General features: G+C 38.5%; 1 protein-coding gene across 2 annotated transcripts; it reads left to right on the top strand.

Moving 5' to 3' along the window:
• Positions 1-15,932: 15,932 nt before the first annotated feature.
• On the top strand, positions 15,933-21,550 carry pnp4a (purine nucleoside phosphorylase 4a). Of its 2 annotated transcripts, none has more exons than XM_038696417.1 (7): positions 15,933-16,039; positions 17,226-17,389; positions 17,697-17,800; positions 19,088-19,263; positions 19,556-19,746; positions 20,614-20,693; positions 21,016-21,550. In XM_038696417.1, the coding sequence occupies exons 1-7, from the start codon at positions 16,017-16,019 to the stop codon at positions 21,163-21,165; spliced, it is 888 nt and encodes a 295-aa protein (XP_038552345.1). In that variant the 5' UTR covers positions 15,933-16,016; the 3' UTR covers positions 21,166-21,550. The 2 variants fall into 2 exon arrangements, with proteins under 2 accessions (XP_038552345.1, XP_038552346.1); XM_038696418.1 differs by having other exon boundaries at positions 21,020-21,158.
• Positions 21,551-22,652: the final 1,102 nt, after the last annotated feature.

Below are 22,652 nucleotides of genomic sequence, written 5' to 3'. Positions count from 1 at the left end.
GTGTGTGTGTGTGTGTGTGTGTGTGTGTGTGTGTGTGTGTGTGTGTGTGTTGACCTCATACTGCCATGATGTCACATCTGTAGTGTAACAGTTGCATTAACACCAGCAGCCGTCTTCACACATGAAAGTTTCAAAGTTTCTAACATTTATGGAACAAAGTGAACTCAAAAGAAATCAAAGACATTTTTAGTTTTTTATATATTCATTTTCACTGTTTTCTCTTGTTTTTTATTCAATTCAGTTTCCCTGTTAACAGTGAAATGTATAAATTCAGGAGTTCAGGGCAGAAGAGACAAGGAACCAAACTAAATATATAAACACAGGGCCGTAGCTACAACGTCCTCTGTAGTTTTATGTTGGTTTTCAGAAGTGTGACCTGATTCCTGCATACATATATATATATATATATTTTAATCTGACTACTTTTAGACCAACAAAAAATAAATGAAATAAACCTTTGATATCAGATTTGTTTTCCTAACACTCTTTGGAGGGCATTAAAACTAAATCTAAATTCTGTAGTAAAAGTATGAAAATAATAGACTGTATATAAAAAGCCAGTAGCGCATTATAGTAATATGATTACTTAAAAATAAATTAAAATTTATTTATTATTATTTTTTAAGTTTATGTCTGACCATTCTCTGCATAACATGAGAAACTGAGGTCATAAGATCAAGAACAGCATTTTGACTAGCTGTTGCATGAATATGAACAGTTTTAAAATAATTTGTTTCTAGGAGATGATTACTAACACAAACACACTGAAGAGTTTCAGCAGCATAAAAAAGTTCCAGCTGCATTTGGTGGAAGTTAAAGAGATGGTATTATGCTCATTTTCAGGTTTAAAATCCTATTTAGGGGTTGTACCGAAACAGGTTTAATTTTCAAAAAATTTTGTCATACTGCACATTGCTGCAGCTCCTCTTTTTACCCTGTGTTGAAGGCTTCGTTTTAGCTATGGAGTGATACATCTTGTCTCTAAATGATCTTTGTCGGTAGTTGCACATGTGCAGTTCCTAGTTAAGGACTACTAGCCAATCAGAAGCAGAGAAGGTCAGGTCAGCGAAAAGCCGGTAAACAGCTTTGATTCATCTGTAGGCTACATGACCAGCTTGGCAACATTGATTGGAGCAAGGGTTTCAGAGTGGTGAGTTATTAATCTGTAACAAAAGTATCTTTCATCCATAAAGTTTAAACTGAGCTCTGTCTCTACATCACAGTAACAACTTTATGTCCACTGACTGCCTGGAGGGTAGCTAGTGTTTGGAAGGGAGAGGAGAGGTGTGCTGCAGCTCAGTGTTTTTCCTCTGGTGTTTTTGAGGGCGTGTTGGAGTAGCCGCTTGGCAAGTCTTATATGAGGCGCATTTAGCTTTCATCCCTGTGACGTCTCAGGGATAAAAGGGAAACGGCTGGACTAAAAACGAGCTGTTTTCAAGCAGTTCAGAGCAGAGTTTTCTGTGGGAGATGGGAACTCCCTTTGGGGTGGACTTTGGGCTTTTTCACTTTGCAAACCTATGACATGCACAAAAAAGGTATATAACTCAATAAAGGAGAGAGAAAAAGCCAAAAAGCATAATACCACCTCTTTAACTGTCAGAGGATGTGTGTGCTGTGAATTATTCATGGATAACTATTAATTGACTTTTTTACTGCGTATTTCTGTAACGAAACCAGTGCTGTTATCTCAAATCTGCTGTTTTTGTGCGTGCATGTGTGTGGGTGCATGTATGGATATGTGTGGGTATGGGTGTGTGCGTCAGTGCGATCTGCACAGAATGTCAGCATGATGCAACACAGACACACAATTGCCAATAACCCACCACACACACACACACACACACACACACACACACACACACACACTTTGATGATGAATGACACTCAAATGCTCCAGAAGTGAAGGACTTCAGTCAGATCATAGAGACTGTTAACTGACTCAAAAACTCTACTGTAATGTCACAACACAGGCGATTTATTGTCATCAGATTCAAATAAACTCAAATATGTGTGTGTGATTAATGTGGTGTTTGTTTCTGTCACCAGAATGATTCAACAGGAATGAATGAGATGTGAAAAGTAGCGACTTTCTCAGCCGCCAGAGGGCGACAAACTCTACCAGCTCATCAGGTCTGCTCTGTTAATTTTAGTTATTTTTAACACTTTAGATCTCTCTCTCTCTCTCTCTCTCTCTCTCTCTCTCTCTCTCTCTCTCTCTCTCTCTCTCTCTCTCAATTTCAATTTACTCTATTGGCATGAATGTCAAAAGATATTGCCACGCATGCCATAGATCGGTAGAATATAACATTAATTTTGTGTTTAGGATCAATAAAGAAACAACAATTAATTAATAATAAAAATCAGTATCAAAGTTTCATAGGTTCCTTTTCCAAAGAACAATTATTAAAATAACAAAGAGTAAAAATAATAATAATTTAAAGATTTTTCAGTACAATAATTTACTAGTCTGAGTTTCCACTGGTTGTCCTCAGTTTGTGGCATGAGGAGATATATTTTGCTGCAGTGATTTGGCATTCTGGCATTTCTCCCAGTAAATAGGGAGTTTTTGTGTGTCTGATTTGAATTTGGGATATATTTGGGAAATGTTTTGGAAGTGTTTTTCGCATATGGTTTTATATTTAGGACATGAGGTTAGAATGTGCAGCTCTGTTTCTATCTGTCCTCTGCCACACTGGGAGCAGAGTCTCTCCTCTTCTGGTAGCCAGCTCTGTCTGTGGCGAGCCTTTTCTAAGGCCAGGCTGTGTTCACTCAGTCTGTATGTAGTCAACACTTTTCTTAGTTTAGGACATTTTATTGTCTCAATTCAATTGGCTTTATTGACATGACATTTTAGTTCAAACATGTTGCCAAAGTTCACAAAAATGTCATCACTTTTCTTTGCAAAATGTGTTCACTTTACAAACATTTTCTACAAACGTTTTTGTTGTGTATTTGGTCCCTAAATAATCAGAAATGTGTTGCATTTTCTCAAAATAACATCATTTACTACAATAATGAAACCCTAAAAGTCATTTTGTGTATTGAGATGTTACATAGTAGTACGTATACATATTGAAGGTAATCAAAAGTTTATTTCCAGACAATAAGTGCGGAGTCCTCAGACAGCTCGGAAACTGTAATAATATGGTTTACTGTAGTGCAGTTAGAGAACAGCTGGCATCCAAACTGGCCTGCTGGCATCCAAACTTGTGACCGTGGTCACAAGTAATGATGATGGGTGTGCAGAGCCTCACAAACCTGCAGGGTTTCATTTTTTTTTTGTACTTCAGAACATTTATTTCTGGTCCACAATATTCATTATGGACCAGGAGACTGGGGGGTGGATATCTTCACTCCACTTGTTAGGTCTTTATACTGGATTTTTGGTTGCCAAATAATTTACATTAAATAATACTGTTGGTTTATAAAGCTGTAAACGGTTTATGGCCAAAATAAATTCCTAATCTGCTGCTCCATTACAAACCCTCTAGACCTCTCAGGTTGTCAGAGACACATCTGCTTTCTGTCCCCAGAGCCAAAACTAAACACAGGGGAGCTGTGTTCAGTTTTTGTTTACCATATATCTAGAACAAACTCCACCGTCCTATAAATTATATGTACAGTTATTTTATTCGACCAAATAATTTTGATCTCAGACTATTGTTTATAGTTTATAGTTTTCTAAGGAGAGCGTGATTTACAAAAAATCTACATACAAATGAGAGAACGTCATGCTTCCTACACCAACTATTCTCTCCTAAGGCAATGGCTTCCACAAGTTCCACGAGATGCACATCTATTCATGCAGTTATGGTAACGGTGCTTGGAGCGGCCAGGACAAAAATGGATTCATATTCATATTTCATCAATCATTTCTCATGTTTTATACCATATTTTCTTAAATAAGTAGTCAATAACAATAATAATATTGCCCTGGGGTGTGGTCGCCATGAAGAATTAAAGGCAAAACATTTCCATTCACATTACATTTACTTATTTTCTCATTTGGCTTTTATCCAAAGAGACTTAATTTTGAGGAACAATTTACAAGCATCAACAAAGCATCAAATACAGCACGAGATCTACAACTGACAATACATACTAGTAAGAGTAGCAATAAATACTAGTAAGCTAAATTGCACATATCTCATCAATGGGATAAATCCCTAGGGAAAGAAGTAAGAGTTATCAAAAAACTGCAATCAATACAAGATAATTGTAAGGGTATAGAAGAAGAAGAGCTCATAAAGTGCATGTTAGAGGTTAGGAGTTAGAAGTTTTATAAGAGAAAGTGTTCATAGAAGAGATGAGTTTTCAAGAGCTTCTTGAAGTTAGAGAGGGGCACCCCTGCTCTGATGGCATGTGGTAGCTCGTTCCACCATCGTGGTGTCACAGATGAGAACAGCCGGGACTGAGATTGCTAAAATCTAAAGCTTTAATTTGTGCAGTACACAACACATTCTTTTTTGCTCAGTGTTGGATAAAATGTCACCAAAATATTTGACAACATACTCAAGAGCAGCAGAATGGTGTGTGAATCTTTTCAGAACTTTCCCACCAACATTTTGATTGTTGTAAGCATTTTAAGTTTAAACTGACAAAAATACTTCAGTCTGGCACTTGTGATGTCATTGCCTCCACTTGTGAGAAGGTGTGTGGAAACCAGCTTTCACCAGTGGCTCAGTATATTACCTACTCTTGGGATACCAAGGTACAGGGTACAAGTGGCCAAGTCCTACTTGCCAGAAATGGAGTTCACCGATGTGGTTCATTTTCAAATGCTCACTAAGGTCATATTTAGTCATTTTGCCTTTTGTACTTGGATCCTGTGAAAATTCCTTTTAATTATTTTTCTCTGCTAAAACACGTTAGTGCAGTAAAAACCTTAAATCTTACAAACACAAAAATTGGCAAGTGGGTTGCAAATTCCACCAAATACTCAGGCAATAATAATGATATAATAATGACATTCACTGACCTCAAGGTGACACTGTAATAATTGACTGTAACATTGACTGTAAGAACAGCTTCACTCACTGTGATCTCTCAAATCATCTGGATCTGGTGTTCTGTTCTGAAAATGTCCTACTTTGCATTTTCCTCAGTGTGCTTGGAGCTCAATCATTGCTTCTTGCGGCTATATTTTATTTGATCACATTTGTTTTCAGAGATTTGAGACTACTGTTTTACAAATGACTAACATAGCTAAGGTTCGGGTATGCATACTAGGGTCAGTTGCAGGGGGTGGCAGGGAGACATCCCTGCCGTTGCTCCACCATACCGAGATGTTCCAGGAATAATGGAGCGAAACATAAATGAAGGGTTTGTGGATCGCTTCACATTTGTCTACAAATCATTTTGACACTTGTTTGCCACAGATTGTGACCACAATCCACAAATGTAGTTCATTTAGGGGCATTGCTTGTTACATGATGTCACGCCTCCTCAATAAGCCTTTTAAAATAAGAGCTGAAAAATGTCCAAACATGTACATCGGCTGCTCTGCATCTAATCCTGTTTGGATTTTGTGTTCATGTGTGTCATGACAACTTAAGCGCTGCATGATTATCTCCCTTAATAGTTTGCTACGGTCCCGTTTCTGCTTGTTTTGCTAACCCATGCGGTCTCGAAAGATTGTGGCATGCTGAGTGCAACCAATTTATTCCGCAATCTCTCTTGTTCTGTATAATTGTAGAAATGATTGTTATTAGTGTCTGTGTATTGCTTAGTATCCCATTTTGTTTGTGCACTTTCTTTGCAAGATTCATTAGAGCTTTCTTGTAACTTAATTTATGGTAATTTCTACAAATAGAGCGCACTCTTTAGATTAATCAGTGGTGCTATCTCACTTCCTTTTTTTGTTGCCTATTGTTTTTAAATAGTATATTGGTGTTTTTGTTTGATTATGTCGGCCTTCGTAAATGTATAAACATTTGATTTTAAATTTAACTGAGTAATTTGAAGTCACACTTTGTAAACCAGTGAAAAAATTACCTGTAGACAAATGCAAAGTGATCCACAAATACATATTTGACACTCAAATGCAAGTTATCAATGCAGGAGTATTTTCATAGTATGGTATTAGTACTTCTTTTAAAGTAAAGGATCTGAATATTTCTTCCACCTCTGACCCTAATTTCCTGTATGATTCCCGTGTTCTACACGTAAATCCACCACCACAACAACCTCCGCACATTTACTCTCCTCCTCCCTACATGGCACATGACTTCCTGTATCAGCTGTAAACACTAAACATAAATCATGAGCTGCAGATTTTTCCAAGATGAACTTTATTTCTGGGTACTGAGCTGACCTCCTGTATCCCCTGTCCACATCTCTCATTGACCAGCCTATCTGTCACGTGGTTCACAGCAGTCTCACTCAGATTAGTGTTGGCTGTCCGCATGACACACACACACACACACAAAACAGACCCTGATTTTCAGTGACACAATTTGACCCCTCTCTGGATCCTTCTGTTATAGTCACACTGTAAAACACAAACACACACACATATACAGTATACACACACGCACATAATGATCAGCGATTGTCTCACTTGGTGATTGTTTGTATTCCTTATATTCCTTATTTTAGTGATTTCTGGGACAATTCAAATCAGTGACAACCTGCTTAACATTAACAAACAACAGGAATGAAAATACACATGAATATTTAATTACACAACACCCAGTGTGTCTTTACTCTTGAAGATATTTGTCATGGTGGCTAAATTTAGTGCAGGACCAAAAACACTTTTCACTTAACATTTTTTTAAAAGGGATCTAATTTAACACATATTTAGCTGTAAGATTAGGATTAGTTACCATCATTATTCAAAAGTATAGTAATATCTTTAGACACCTATTTTGCTTTTTTAAAATGTCAACCAGATCTTCTCTTTTTCTGTTTTGTTTCCTGCTATGTCATTCAGACGTCACACTGAAAACAAAAACACAAACTGTTTTTAATCATGACGCTCTGCATAGACTCCGATTTAGAGACAAAATAAAACCTTCCTTCATCAGTTTGGGGATCAAAGACTTCCAGCAGATGGTCTGAATCGACTCATATAGAATCTGAAATATTGTCTGACGTGTTCAGGATTTTACTCACTCTGTTTGTTTCTAGAGACACATGTCAGTTTGTCCTACTTATACACAAACAGAAAACCTTATGACTATGTAAGCAACAGAAACAAAAGACACACCTTTTATCTGTGATATAAAACTAACAGAGCTCCACACAGACAGAACAGAAACTTTTACACAGGTTTTATGTATTTGAATGAAGACTTTTGGTGTTTATTGTCATTAGAGTGATTTATGTGTTCAATGGCTGGTGGCTGCAAAACAAATTCCCTACAGCATAATAATACACTTGAAGGTAAATGAAAACCACATATTAAAAAGGCATTTTATACGGCACTGAAGGGTGCCTTGGGCATCAAATACAGACGCTTTGTCAGGCTTTCTCAAAGTGTCAGTATTTGACACGCTGAGATGGGACCGTCTTAGTATATGTGATAAAGTTAGCCCATGTCTGACGGGTCATAATCTGGTTTATCAAATTTAGTCTGATCTCAACAGTAGACTGTTTCTAAGGAATAGTTTGAGATGAGTAAAATTAGAGTTTATTGGTGACAGTTAAAAAAACTAGACTGTTTAGTACACATGGACTACTGACATTTAATACCATTGTTATTTTTACTGAGTTGTACCTAAAAGTTTCGTTTAAATATTTTCTGGCCTCATCGAGCTGAGGCAGCAGGAGTAAAATATGTGCAGGACACGACAAACTGCTTGTACGTCACATACGTCCAAGAATGCCAAAAATCTGAATGACATTTCAATGAACGCTGTCACAGGAACGCAGTAATGTTGAGCATTCAGCTGAGCATTAAACACACAGATGTAGCATCCAGAACAGAGAGCAGCAGAGGAAACTAGAACTGGAATATATCAGTAAATTCAACATGTGTGATGTGGTAGACAACTACCCCCACCTCTGCACCCAAAAGACCTTTTCAGATCTACATGGCTCCATAGTGATTCCACAATAAAAATAATTTATGCTTTTGTTAAAAACTCACAGCTGTTTCAGTCACTTTTAAAATATCAACAAGACAATGAAACAAGTCCTCCAAAATAAACAACAAAATACATAGCTCGTCCATGCCCTCTAGAATGAAATACGGAAATATTGACTTCATTAAGGGTAAGATAACTTTGTTGTCATGGCGACAATATGAAACTAGTGGGTAAGGTTATGGAGCATTCATGGTCATGCTTAAAATAAACCAACAATGACTTGCAGTTTAAAACATGAAACGAACAGCAGTCTCTGGTGTTAAAGTCCTAACGAGGACTTTGTTGGTCTATAATTGTTTGTATAGTATACAGTATGTACGTCTGTCTTAATTTTAAATTAAGTTAGTCTTTGTCTCTTACTGGAAAGTGCAATAGGTTTAAAGTCACATTTTAGGTTTTTTTGTTAGTTTTAGTCAAGATTTAACCAGTGGACCTCTGTTTAAATTGTAGTCTAATTTTAGACTATGTTGTATTCATAATTATTATACGATTTGGTACTGATTTTGCTAAAGGACATTCCAGCTGTAAAAATTCCTTTTAGAAGTAAGCATACCTTGAAATATGTGTTTAATTATCTTGGATGAGAATGTGTTATGGACTTAATGTGCTTCTTTCACACATCATGTACAAATTACTGCCTAAAGTTTGTTAGAAAAAGTACAATCCAATTACATTTCCATTTTCTTTGTGAACAACGCATCTTGTCTTTCTTTTGATATTACAGTAGGTGAAATGTACCCATAGGTCCTCTCTCTTATTTCTTCTGACCTAGCTTTTGGTCCCACTCATTTGTAATGACCAACTCATTTGCGTTGCGTTGTGTAGCAAGAGCCAGTTTCAGCATTTTGGGATTTAGATTATCTCACAATTTTGCATTTGCGCAAGCATGAAATGAGCAGGGACAAACCATCCAATAAGGTAGACGCACTTGATGAGAATTTGCACTTGCAAATTTTTTCATGCATGCAAAAGATGTGTTCACAAGAGAAACGTGTTGACCTACAGCGTAATCTAGGTTCTCTCTTGTCAGCTGAAAGAGGGAATTAAATTTTCTTGTCAGTGCACAATGACTTAAGAGTTTGTTGTAATTTGTACTTGTAAATATTGTTTTTATTTTTTTATGTTTAATTATGTCATGGAATAAAAGGTCATCAAAATAAACACTAATGTACTGTATACAAAATGTAAAATGCCAAATTTTTTTCCTCATCAGCTGTCTGTCTGTCTTTGTGCTCCTAACCACCAGCTGTGCTCTGTTCATTAACCTGCTAACCAGTTTCCACATGGCTCCTGTTAAATCACACACACACACACACACACACACACACGGTGGCACGTTTCAAACTAAAATACAAGAGGCTGAATAAAGAACAGAGGCTGATTCATCTGTTTAATTTCCAGGAGAAACATCATCAGTGTCACATGAATCCTCCTAAATGTGACCTGTGAGTTTTTCATTCATCTTTGCATTTTAGAAAGCTATTTGGATTTTTTGAGTGGATTTTCCAGCTAGTGGCGTTTCATCCACAGTTGATTTCCTAAGGTTAACTTGACAATTAATGAGAGCTATGAGCCACACCCCTTCAGGGGAGACAATACTGACAGGCCTACAATCTCAAAATAGGAGGTAGGAGGTTGTAAGTAAGAGTAAGAGGGGCATTGAGCTGTGAGGTTGAAGAGGTGTTAGACACAAAATCTTTACATATCACACGACATGCTACTCTTATTGACCAGGTCGCACACCCACTCCTCACATGTGCAAACACTAACTGCTTAACTGATCACTAACCAATCACAAACACTCACAAAAACTCTACACACAACTCCCAAAACTGCACACACAAAATGCAGAATGTCTCATAGCTCCTTCAAAATTAAACACTACATTCAAAAATCTATAAACACATTTCAAAATGAAGCATTTGCATGAAATGGCAAACACTATTTTCATAATAGTAAATTTTTGATAAACCATGTACATACTGTTGTTCTAATTCTAAAGCTCATTTGGCTATCAAAGGATTATGTGTGCATTTATATACAGTGTTGGAGTGAAAGTAACCTGCTGAGAAGGATTGACTAATTTGTAACAGTAGCACAGTGTTGTATACAGTAGCATACAAGAAAACAAAACCATAAACATATGTAAACCAAAAGTATCATTTTTAGAATAAAGAACAAAAAATAGGCCAAAGGTCAGATTACCTGTTTTGAACAATGGAGCAATGGAAAGAGAGCAAGGTGAGTGGAAGGGAGAGGCAGGGGACAACAACGAGGACAAGTTCAAGGAGGAAGAGTTGGAAGAAGAAGAGGAGGAGGAGGAGGAAGGAGAGGATGAGGGCAAAGAAGAGAAGGAAGGAGAGCCATCTCTGATGAGATCAGAGTAACACTTATTGATCATGTGATCAGCAATGGGTTGACCATGAGAGAAGGTGGACTGAGAGTCCAGCCCAATTTAAGCTGCTTTACAGAGGCGTCCATCCAACTATTGAATGACTATTTCAGCATTATAGTATTGTACTGTGAAAATATGTATTACTGCATAGTATTGCATAAACATTTGTAGCGCAATGTCATCCATTTACTGCACTGCATTGTATGAATGAGGTTGGTTATCATGCTGTAGTACAATTTTTTGTCAAGTATACTGCACATACTCACACTGACACTTTGCATTCTCTGTCTACAACGCTGTGCTACTGTTATAACAGTAATGTTTTGCCAAATAAATATTTTGTGTTTCAACATTGCATTGGTGTTTACAGTGTACTTTTCAACCCCTCTCAGCAGATTACTTTCACTCTAGAACATTGTATGGAAACCTATGAAAGACAAAAAATCTCTAAGATTAAGAGCAACAGTGTGTGCACGGTATATCCACATTTGCTATTTTGAAAAAGGTGTTTGCCAGATAATGCAAATGCTTCATTTTGAGATGTGGCATTTTGAATGCAGTGTTTCATTTTGAAGAAAATATGAGGTATTTTGCATTTTGTGGGTGCAGTTTTGGGAATTGTGTGTAGAGTTTTAAAAAAGGAGACATATTTCAGTTACATCCCACATACATCAGTTGTTCTGATTTGGATGTGAAGATTTGAGGACAAACCCTGTGGGAGTGAGTGAACTTCAGATGAATGTGCTGGATTGTCACATCTCTGTCCCTGCGCTCATCAAGGAAGATCAAACTGACGACCTCATTCTTGGCAGCAATGTCATCAAGCATCTCGTTCAAGTACTGAAGCATTCTGAGGGTAGAAAATGTCACTTGCAGGTCAGACTTCAGAGGAGAACTTGCTGCAAATGTTGGCCTAGGTACCGTAAAAATGGAGCATGCTGTGTCTCTGGACACCTGCTTTGGGTGCTACCTACCTGACCACAAGTGTCTCTCTGCTGGCAGCACAGTTATTGTGAAGCCGAGTCCGTCACAGCCGGTGCCACAAACCTTGATGGTGGGCCGTGTTGTGACGGATGGGTTCTAGTGAGTTGTTATTGCTTTTCGTTAAAGTTTATGTTGGGTTTTCGTCTTGTGCATGAATGAATGTATTTACCTTGTGTTTTGTGGTCAGATTTGTTTGTTTTTTTTTTCCCTCTGTTGCAGTTGAACACCTGTAAGTGATGGTGCTGTGTATGCTCATCATGTTTATTTTGTTTATTTTTCGGTGTGTAATGGGTATTGTTGCCATGGAGACGTGTGTGTGTGTGTGTGTGTGTGTGTAGTATGGGCGCCCTTTGCTGCCCAAAACTTTTAACAGTCAACATGTGCTGTCTCTGTGACGCTGGCTTGGAATTATAACACTGGCTGTGATGGAGAACTAACCTTTATCCTGTGTTACCAAATAAATGTGAAGTTGAAGCCAAGCACCACCCGTGTGTGTGTTTTACTATCCTACACAACACAATCTCTACAATAGCAGAGTGTCTCTTTTTTTTAATGGTTATAAGTTCCAAGTGTAGCTTGTGCTGCTCCTATATTCCTTTCTGCCTTAAGTCTTTCATAAGCAATCTTAACAATGTCCTTTGTCACTGCCTCACAAGCATCAAGACAATGTCTTGTCTCACTTAAAGGGGTCAGGTGATCTCTGATTTCCACAAAAATGTTAGTAACATTGTCTTTTCCTTTCTCTAGTGTGTCTATAAGAGCTGCAATGTGGCTCTAAGGATTTTCTAACTTAAGCTGTGCTCTTGCTTTCATACCTGGGTCTTCCATTGTTCATAAAAGTGAATGAGCCTTTTCTCCTTTTTGTGAGCCTCCTCTCTGAAATGCAAGCATCTATTCTGTGGGATTCCGACCAGAGCAGCAAAGTTGCTCCTCTTCGCTGACCTTACAAGCATCCAATTTCTGGTCTGAGCCACTATTGTATAGAGGTAGCTGTGTGTGAGTGCCACAACCTTAGACCATCACATCAAGCAGCGGTGGATTGGTAATCTGGCATATCGGGCAAATGCCAGGTGGGCCGACGAACATTTGGGGCCGATGTAACGGTAGTTATTTATTTATATAACCAGTTTTTTTTAAACGGCCAATGTTCAGCCCTTAGCCTAAAGCACAGACAGCAGCCCATGGGAAATTTTCTATACTGACATTGGGCTGGCCCAATCACATCTCTTACAAGCCCCAACTCCCTCCCCGTCTGCTCTATGTTTCTAGCTTTTAAAATCTTCAGACGGCTGCCGCCAAATGCATAAAAAAATATCTGATATGTTTGCTACCGGGGCTGCAGTAGTTTCAAAATCAGCTGCAGTACCCGACGTAGTGCAGCCACAGACACCTGAAGCAGTAAAGGAAAAACCATGGCCACTGCCGCGGCAGAGGACAAGGCATGTGACAGTGAAGCTGATGTACATAATCATTGTGACAGCGCTGAGGGGCAGAGAGAGCAGGAGGAGAGTGGAGGTGAAGCGTTAAGCATGGAGTTGTTCAACCTGTAGGGAGGGACCAGGGAGTTAGGGTCATTTACGCTGGGGACATGTAGCCACCACTTTTTGAAAGCGTTAAATGTTTTCTGTACAATATTTTGCACCAAGAAATGTTAATTAGCAAATAAAAATGCTATGAGAAAGGTTTATTTGCACAGTAAGCCTGCAATGCAGTGTAAATATAGAAGAAATCTCTGCGTTGTCTGCCATGCCTTAGTGACAATTATGATGGTTACTTCAATTAAGGTCAGTGATTTTAACATAATTATTACGCTATCATAAAGTCACCTACTGCTGGTGATCACTCACTTTCATACAGCACTGGATAAGCTATTTTACATTGTTTTTGGAGCTAGTATAGTTTCCTAATACAGTCTTAACTTCGGCTAAATGTCCTAATGGCAGAGGTGAGGTTATATTGTCACGTTGGCTAATCCCACACTGCTGTGAAAATGTAGGCCACTTGTACTTGAGTATGGGTTGTGTACTTCATAGTCACGTCTGATCACCAGGGACTCAGTAAATGAGTGTGAATGAGTACACTGATTCACTTGCACTGGTACGCTAATCCACGGCACATACCACTCAGCTGGCTTGGGGGAATATTACAGTAGGTACACATGTTATATATGGAAAGATGGTGTAGCCTATTGGTGAGGGATGTCCGACCAATTTTTGTGGGCCGTCTGGGCCAAAAATGCCAGGGCCAATTTTTTGTCCCAGTCCAGCCCTGACATTAAGTCCCTCTCTAGTCTTCCTTGGACAGGAGTGTGCTGGGACTGATGAGGTGAAGCTCTTACTGTAGCTAGTTTACAATAGTTTACAATGTGCTTTATTCATAATAACAATTCATGATAAGAGTGCCATGAGTAAGCATATTTAACTTAAGAATTAAATATCTAATAGCAGTATTTTATGTCATATATGCAGCTTTAACTTTATTTAACCTTGTTGAACCTTGTTGCAGTTACTGCAAAAAACACAAATGCTGCATTTCTTTATACTGTACTACCAAGCAAACTCTACCGGAATAACTGCCCTTTAAGACCTATTGCCTTCATTTAATTAGTTAAATTAGTTAATATAGTAGTCTTGCTAGCTTAAACACACTAGCATAAAATTCTGCAAAATTATGGAAAGATACCGCAATGTGACTTAACATTAAACACCACATAAAACAAAATTATAACAAACCATGTGCCCTTATCAGCTTTGTGCTAAACAAACAAAATAGTAATTTAGAATTCTTATTTCCTTTCAGATAAACTTGTACCTGCAGAAACACTTGACAATCTACCATACTGCCTTCAAAATAAAAGCCCTCAACCTTATAATCTAAAATAATGAACTGACTGTAGAAGAACACTTATGATATGAATAGGCATACAAAAAAAACAGTTCTTGAAATATGCTGGGCAAAAATAAAGGTCGTTTACACACTTCTTGTCAATGTACATGGTCCCTCTAGTTAAAGTTCAGCTCTGGTTCCAGTCCTGCTCTGGCCCTCCTCCATTAGACCCACATGAGCCTTATTAGCAGCAGCTGATCAGAACAGCAGCAGGCGAACATGTGAGGTGTGTAAGTGGTCATGAGACTCAATTTGAAGTTTCAATTAGAAAAGAACCGTCTGACGCGCTGCTTCTCGTTAGACTGCCACATCAAAGCTCAGATTGGTTGAATACAGCGCTAAGTCTGGAGTTCAGGTAGACAAATTTAACTTAACAGATTTAGAAATGTTTTTATTTATGTATGGAAGAATAAAATTACATGTAAATGTGCTGCACATTAATTGATCACGAAAGTGATTATTAAGCTTTGAATTGCTAATTTGCTAACTGAATAGGCTACTATAGATACAGTAGATACTTGGATAATTGTTGATTAGTGTACTGATTATTCACAATTAATTTTTTCAACCCAACAAGACTCAGGGTAGTTGCCAGAACACAAAACACCCAAAAATAAACAAATGAGATATAACGAATTAATTAGTGAGCTATAGAGGTGCTGTTACGTGGATTTTGTTAGAATATGTAACCCGTTCTCATCTCTACTGAATAGCGACGCGCTACTATGTGACACCTGAGATGAATATATGACAGCTAGGCTCGCTGTGTCCCTCTGTTTCCACTCTTTATGTTAAGCTAAGCTAAGCAGCTGCTGGCTGTAGCTTCATATTTACCATGTGAGAGTGGTATCGTTCCTCTAATGGCCCTTTCAGATAGGAAGCGATTCGTGCTGCGCTGGTTGCAGGGTTCAGCGCAAAAGTTTAACCAATTGACGCAGCAACAAACTGCCGTGGTGCGGCTCAAGCCATTGAATATAATGGGTTTCACAGTGCAGCAGTGCGATCGTCGCAGTCTGTCTGAAAGGCCCATTACTCTCTGTAAAAGAGCAAATTAGAGTGTTTCCCAGTATTTCTAAAAATGTGGGTTGAAGTGATTCAGTGGTCCCAAGTGGTCCAGGGCTTTAATAATTAAAACATTCCTACAAATGTTGCAGCCCTAATGTCAAAAAAAAAGAAGACCTTCTTCTGTGGGGGAAACCTAATGATGTATTTGTTCGCTTGATGCTAACTTAGTTGTTACTGTTGCCTGAGTGCCTGAGTGAGTGAATGAACGGGGTTCAGAGTTAAAGTGAGTTAACAAAAATGAAGTATAATCACGTTACTTTTAGCGGAGGCATGACGCAAAATGAGACGTCTCTTACAGACGCCCTCCCAAAAAAATCCCTGAATCCTGTTTAGATAGGAATCCACACACACAAACTCTCACACACATTTCCACAACACTGTAGCCTCATTGGCTGCTGCTGATGAATGGAGGGTTTGTTGACCAATCAGGAGCATATGACTGGTAGATATGTAGGCCGATCGGCCTCAGCCTGCAACACTCTTGACTGTCCCTCCATCACACACACAGTAAGTGATAGAGGCTGCTTACAGAAGCACACACACATCAGTCTGCTTTATTTTCATCATCACCATCAGTCTTCTGTCATCCGTCAATCATGCACAGCAAAGAACAAATCAGGTAAGAAACACCTTTGTTGTATTGTGTCTTTTTTATGATTTGTTGTTGTGCTGTTGTTTTATGGAAAATATGGAAAAATCTGTCTGTCAACATAATAAACCAGTGTTTACTAAAATGTTTGACATTTCTTTTGTGACCAGTTCAAGTAAAAAGCGCTCTTTTTCTTTATTTTCTTTGAATAATTTTCAGAAGCCTGAAAAGGTACATTTGTTCAGTAATTAGAAGAAGTACTTCATTTAACAGGCTGTGATTTACGGTGTAATTTCAGTGTATTAATCAGGTAATAATCCAACGCTTTGTCGTTGCAGTTGTTAACAAAATTTGCATGAAGCAGGAGAGTTTTTATGCTGATCCAAATTGCATTATTGAGTCATGTAACACTGTTTTTGAGAAAAATGAATGGGACTTTTACTTTGGGAAGCAGGGGTGCCTAAAAATAGCTCGTACCCTTCACTACCAAGACTCTGCCAGGCAACCAGTGGGGACTTCAGGAAGTTACTGGTCCCAGCCAAGAAATAGTCCAGCACATAACCCCTGTTAAATGATTAATTTAGGTTTTTTCATTTTTGCAAGATATCATTTTTTAGAGCTTATAGGTGCTGGTAGGTGGGGTTTGTTACCCTGTGGACTGAGCCATGTTAGCTGTTCTTTATGCTAAGGTAGGTTAGCTGACTGATGTGATGTAGCTCCATAATGAGGTGTTTTGGAGGCAGCGAGATTTTAATTAAAGACTGAATTGCTATATAAAAAATTTAGGATCCAGTGTGATCCAGTGAAGGAGGAGGATACGGATTTAAATGAATAAATTAGACCTCAGCCACTTTCTTTGGAAACGTAAACAATCTTTTTACCAGCTGAAATCCAAACACATAATATTAACCTGAATAAACCTGAGGATAATTAGACTTGAACAGAGAGAAAACAGCAACACTGGCAGCAGCGTGATGCTCCACCAATTTACAAGCACCATTGTTAGAAAAGAGCAGAAATACTTTTCTCCACTTCACAGTACACACTCTCGATCTACCTTGAAAAACACAAGTATCTCCTGTGATTGTACGTTGTATGATGATGATGATGAAGATGACGATGCACTGGTCTGGAGGCAAAGTGAATTCACACTTGATAATAAATTCCTCCTAAAATAATTAAAAATAATAATAACTTCTCTTCTTCCTGTCTGCAGTCATGAGGAATACCAGAAAGCAGCTGATTGGTTGATGTCTCGGACAAAGCACCGCCCCCAGGTGGCGATCATCTGCGGATCAGGACTGGGCATGCTCGCTGATACCCTTAAGTGTCAGGACTCCTTCGCTTACTCTGACATACCCGGCTTCTCACAGAGCACAGGTACTGACAACCATCAACATGATTCTAATTCAAAGCTGACAGTATAGATCTGTTCACCACATATTCATATATTTTACATTTGGATTTAAATTAACTTAAATTAAGTCTCATATTTGAAGATATGAAACTTGCATGAATAGTAACTGTCAGGATGTGTTTAGCTTAGCTTAGCTTAGCACAAAGACTGGAAGCACAGGTCTGGTTTACATGTAGATTTACATGTTAACTGCGGGTTAAATACCAGCACTTTAACTATCTCTCACCGTACTCCTGACTCTGTGTGTGTGTGTGTGTGTGTGTGTTACAGTGCAAGGTCATGCAGGTCAGCTGGTTTTTGGGGAGCTGAAGGGGAAGACATGTGTGTGCATGCAGGGTCGCTTCCACATGTATGAAGGGCACTCACTCTGCAAGGTACACACACACACATACACACACATTGTATCACTAACCTTAAAGGAATAGTTTGACATTAGTAGTTTGACATATTTGGAAATAGACTTATTCCGCTTTTTGCTGACAGTTAGATATGAAGATTGATATCACTCTCATATGCTAAATAAGACAACCACCGACAGCTAGCCAAAGACTGGAAACAGGGGAGACTGTCTATGTCCACCCACCAGCACATTTGAAGCTCGCTGCTGGTGGTAGTTTTATACTGGGTTGTTTTGGATGCTAGGAGGGTCTAATGAAAGATTGAGTTGCAAAATGGAACGGGAAAAATTCAAATGTTGTAGTGCCACAAGGACAAAAACAAGTAAATATAAAGAGAGGAAAATTAAAGTAAATTATGTATAATTAAAAATTTAGGATCCAGTGTTTTTTGAGAGCTTGCCACATTCTGGGAACTAAAAGTCAGGATATCTTGGCCTCCGCTGCTTCAATTTGAATGATTCTTTTTAAATCAGTCTCCTATGAGTCCCCCAACTTTATGGAAGTGCAGTACAAAATCAGTCGATATAATTTCTAGATTTTCATTCCGTTCACTGTGTTGACAGAACAATAGACAATAAACACAAATAATTCCACACACACGTACGCACACTTTCTGTGAGCTGATTAAAGCACCTCAGTCACGCAACCTTGGTGTAACACAAATATGAGCAGCCTGAACCTGTGACATGATCTATGTGCGTATGTGTACATGCGTGCGTACGTGCGTGTCTGGCACAGGGGATACATTTTGCCTGCTTCTGCCAGAAAGCAGAAGAGGGTTTAGTTAGGTTTAAGCACCAAAAATAGGTGGTTAGCTTTTGGAAAAAAAAAAGGCAGAAAGCCCTTCTCCCAGAAAAGCCTGAAGAAAAATTTCTCCCACGTGCGCGTCTGTAATTGTGAACCGACAAGGTCATGCATGAGTTTGGTCACATGCAGCCTTTTAGTAGGTTGTTGAAAGCTTCTATTGTTTCCCACTATTTTACACACACAATACCTGCCCACACACCCACACACACACTCACTCTCTCACTCTCTCTTGTGCGAGTTCTGCTGAGGATGTCTGACTGTCTTGAGGGCGAGGTAGATTATGTATTTATCAGGAGACTCTGAAAGTTTCAACTTAGAGAGCAAGCATGTCGGACATCCTGCGTCACGTGAAAATAACTGTCTCTATAACAACAAACAATAACAGGAAAATTCTCATATTTGAGAGACACAAAATTACCAAGGTCATGACAAGAGACCTGTCTGCCTGTTCATCAGACAACATTTCCAGTTCGAGTCTTCAAGCTGTTGGGGGTGGAGACTCTGATCGTGACAAACGCTGCCGGCTCGTTGGCCGACTTCCTCCAACCTGGTGACATCATGATCATCAAAGACCACGTCAACTTCCCCGGATTGGTCGGTCTGAACCCGTTGTGCGGACCCAACAATGACAAGTAACACTGATATATACTTGGTTATCTGTTGATTGTGTTATTGTTGTTTATGATGAAGCTCTTTGTCTTGTTTATTTGTTAATCTTTTTGTTGTTTGTCTTTAAATTAATTAATAGTCTTGTTTAATTTTTGTTACACTGTTTTTGTTTATTGTGATCATTTTGTGTGTTGATTGTGTTGCTTGTGTTAACTCAATTGTCATAGTAACAAAGTATTGAAGTCTGTTGCTTTGTTGACATTGAGGGCTTTGCTTCAGTTGTTGATCATGTTGTTTATTATTTGTTGATTACAGGTTTGGGCCACGTTTCCCAGCCATGTCAGGATGCTATGACAAAGGTTTGCGTTGCCTAACAATGGAAATCGCGAAGGAGCTGGGCGTGGCCGGCCTCATGCAGGAGGGTGTGTATGCCATGGTGGGTGGGCCAAACTTTGAAAGCATCGCTGAGGCCAGACTGTTGCATCGACTGGGGGTGGACGCTGTCGGTAAGACACACACACACATAAACACACATAAACAATCACAGAAACATGAACGTTCATACATTATGATTAAACAATATCCTGATGATTTTGAGACTTACTGGTCATTAAAATCGAATGGGTTCATCCTCTGAGGGCCAGGAAGTCTTCTCTGAATTATAATAATGTTGGCATCAAACATTCCTCTGTGCATGTATGTAATAATCAGCGCATAGAACTGTGTTTTCAAGGTGTCAATTTCGAGTGGCAAACTGACTAAACATAACTAGAAAAATGCACATTTTGAGAGCAGTATGAAATAAGTCTTAAAATCAGATTTCTTTCACAGTGCACTCTACAAGACAGGGCCCAGCGGTGGAGGAAGTATTCATAGCTTTTACTTGAGTAAAAGTACAAATACCACATTGTACAAAAACTGCGATACGTAAAGACATAAGTAAATGTCCTGCATTAAAAATATTTTGTGTAGATGTGTAAATTTAAATCAGTAAATGTAAATACAAATATAATGAGGAAAATGTACTAAAAGTCTTAAAAGTAAAAGTACTCACTGCAGACAAAAAACAACCAAAATCTCAAAGATTAATTAAAATAATAATAATAATAATCCTCACATATAATAAGCAGTTTTTTAACTAACTAATGAGAGCTTGAGGAAAGGTCACATTGTCATTAAAATATAAAGGTTTAATTGGATCAAAACATTTGAAAACAATCTGCGTCACAAAGTGGACAGACTGATGTCACTGTTCACATAATTGTACACACAGTAGTGGCGTCAGCACTGACAGTAAAAGTAGTATTATTCATAGTATTTCGTCCGTACCGTTGTGACCTGTCTCAGCAACTTCAGGTGTTGTGTGTTTACAGGTATGAGTACGGCTCCTGAGGTCGTCGTGGCGACTCACTGCGGTCTGAGAGTCTTTGGCCTCTCTCTGATCACCAACAAGGTAAACACAGATCAATACATCGATGTATTGATGGATTGTCACCAAGAATGAAGTTGCAGGACGCAAATGCTGATTTTCACCTGATTGATAATGTTGAAAAACTGAACCTTCTGCGGTCAAGGTGTTTGATTCAGTAACTTATTAATAAATAAATAAAATGCTTAATTAATTAACTGACTTACTGCCAGGCAGACTTATAGATCAGCTTATTTATTGCTTAACTGATTGATTGATTGATTCATGACAGGTGGTGAAGGGTCACAAGGACTCGAACAGTGTGATAGAAAATTGATTGATTGATTGATTGACTGATCTGTGACAGGTAGTGAAGAGTTATGAGGACTCGGACAGTGTGAACCATGAGGGCGTCCTGGAGGTCAGCCGGCTGCGCTCTCAGACAGTGCAGCAGCTGGTGACAGAACTGATCAGCAGGATGGAGATCAATAACAACACCACCAATAATACTATCTGAACACACAAACACAATGTACATATTTGATTGTTGTATTTCCAACATTTTTTAGACCTTTCTCCTACTTTTGTTTATCAGCCTTCATGTTATTTTTTACTTTTTCTGTAATAAAAACTTTATTTATATCAACAAGGTGCATAATAATTCTCTATAGGGATGCATTTGAATGCAAGGATTAATTTATGATATTTTATGTTACGGATCCTACAGATTAATATAAGGATGACCACTGTGTTCGATGGTGCTTTTATATAAAAAGACATGAGACAAAGATTTTTCTAAAGATTCTTCTCTTGTTCATTGTTCCTGTTGAATTATGGGATTTTATTTTGTAAAAAAAAATCTGCCTGATCCGCATTAATCTGATTAAAACATGCTGACAACCCTCCTGCTTCCTGTTTCGTTTTTGAGTTGATCAACCAATCTGCGGCTGAGTGGTGCAGGCAGAGAGTGTTCCTCTAATGTCCACCAGATGCCGCTGTGATACAACTCCGACTGTATTGAAGTGAATGGGAAAAATACAAATAGTTTTGCTCTTCTAGGGACAATAATGTCACAACTAAGACAAGGAAATAGACAGAGTAAACAACCAGTAAACAGCATTTTGATCATTGACATGACACCAACGCTACCTTCACATAAATATATTCCTTAGTTTAAATGATAATCATATTAGTGCCATTTACATCCAGCCTTTTGGCAACTTTGATTGGTTGAAGAAATTCAAACAGAACAGAATGTTTTCTTTCAACCTTCTCAGAATGTGTGATGAGTCTTTAACCTTTCTGATCATTTCTGAACAACAAACCATGTACTTCCTTTAAACAGGATCCCAATATCTGAGGCAGGTATGTTAAACATACAAATCAATCACTTACATGCGTGAAGAAGAATGTTTAACAGTGATTGTTTGTTGTGCTGGACTGTGACTTGTGTGTTACAGAGTACTACAACTGTGAAGTGCTGCTAGTGTCCTGTAGAGGCTGCAACATTCATTAAAGCCACAATAAGAACAAACAGCATCTTGATTATCTATTCTTAGAGCCTTAAAGTGGTGGTTATAGCGGAGCTAAAACTGTAAAGCTTAGCCTATCTCTGGAGAGTAGGAATAAGATCTGCCTAGTTGTTGTTGAAAAGAATTGTTTTTTTTTCAACTGCCTGATGTTGTTTTCAGAGAATTGTCCACTGAGACCCCTGAGTTGGTATTTTTTTAACCTGTAACAAATTTTATGAGCCTGCGTTTGACTGATATGATCATGTTCTTGGAGATGACAAGGTCCTGGATCAGGGCTAGAGACCTGTCAGGCATGAGAAAATTGTTGACACATATGTGCATATTATTTACATCTTCAGTGCATTTGTTTAGTGATCAGAGGGGACATGTTTTGTATCAAAACACTGTTAGTTTATTGACATAACACCCTCTCCTCAAGGTCCATGTAGTTACGTTGTTCTGGAGCTCTCAATCGGATCTCATGATCTTCATC

The sequence above is a fragment of the Micropterus salmoides genome, unplaced genomic scaffold (assembly GCF_014851395.1).
Source record: "Micropterus salmoides isolate LMB-PRFRI ecotype aquatic unplaced genomic scaffold, ASM1485139v1 Ms_hic_scaffold_4, whole genome shotgun sequence".
NCBI lineage: Eukaryota > Metazoa > Chordata > Actinopteri > Centrarchiformes > Centrarchidae > Micropterus > Micropterus salmoides.
This window is presented reverse-complemented; position numbering and strand designations above follow the sequence as displayed.

Coding starts and splice junctions, on each gene's coding strand:
- pnp4a (XM_038696417.1), top strand. CDS start 16,017: ATGCACAGCAAAGAACAAATCAG. Junction 17,390..17,696: donor CGGCTTCTCACAGAGCACAG/GTACTGACAACC, acceptor TGTGTGTTACAG/TGCAAGGTCATGCAGGTCAG. Junction 19,747..20,613: donor ACTGGGGGTGGACGCTGTCG/GTAAGACACACA, acceptor GTGTGTTTACAG/GTATGAGTACGGCTCCTGAG.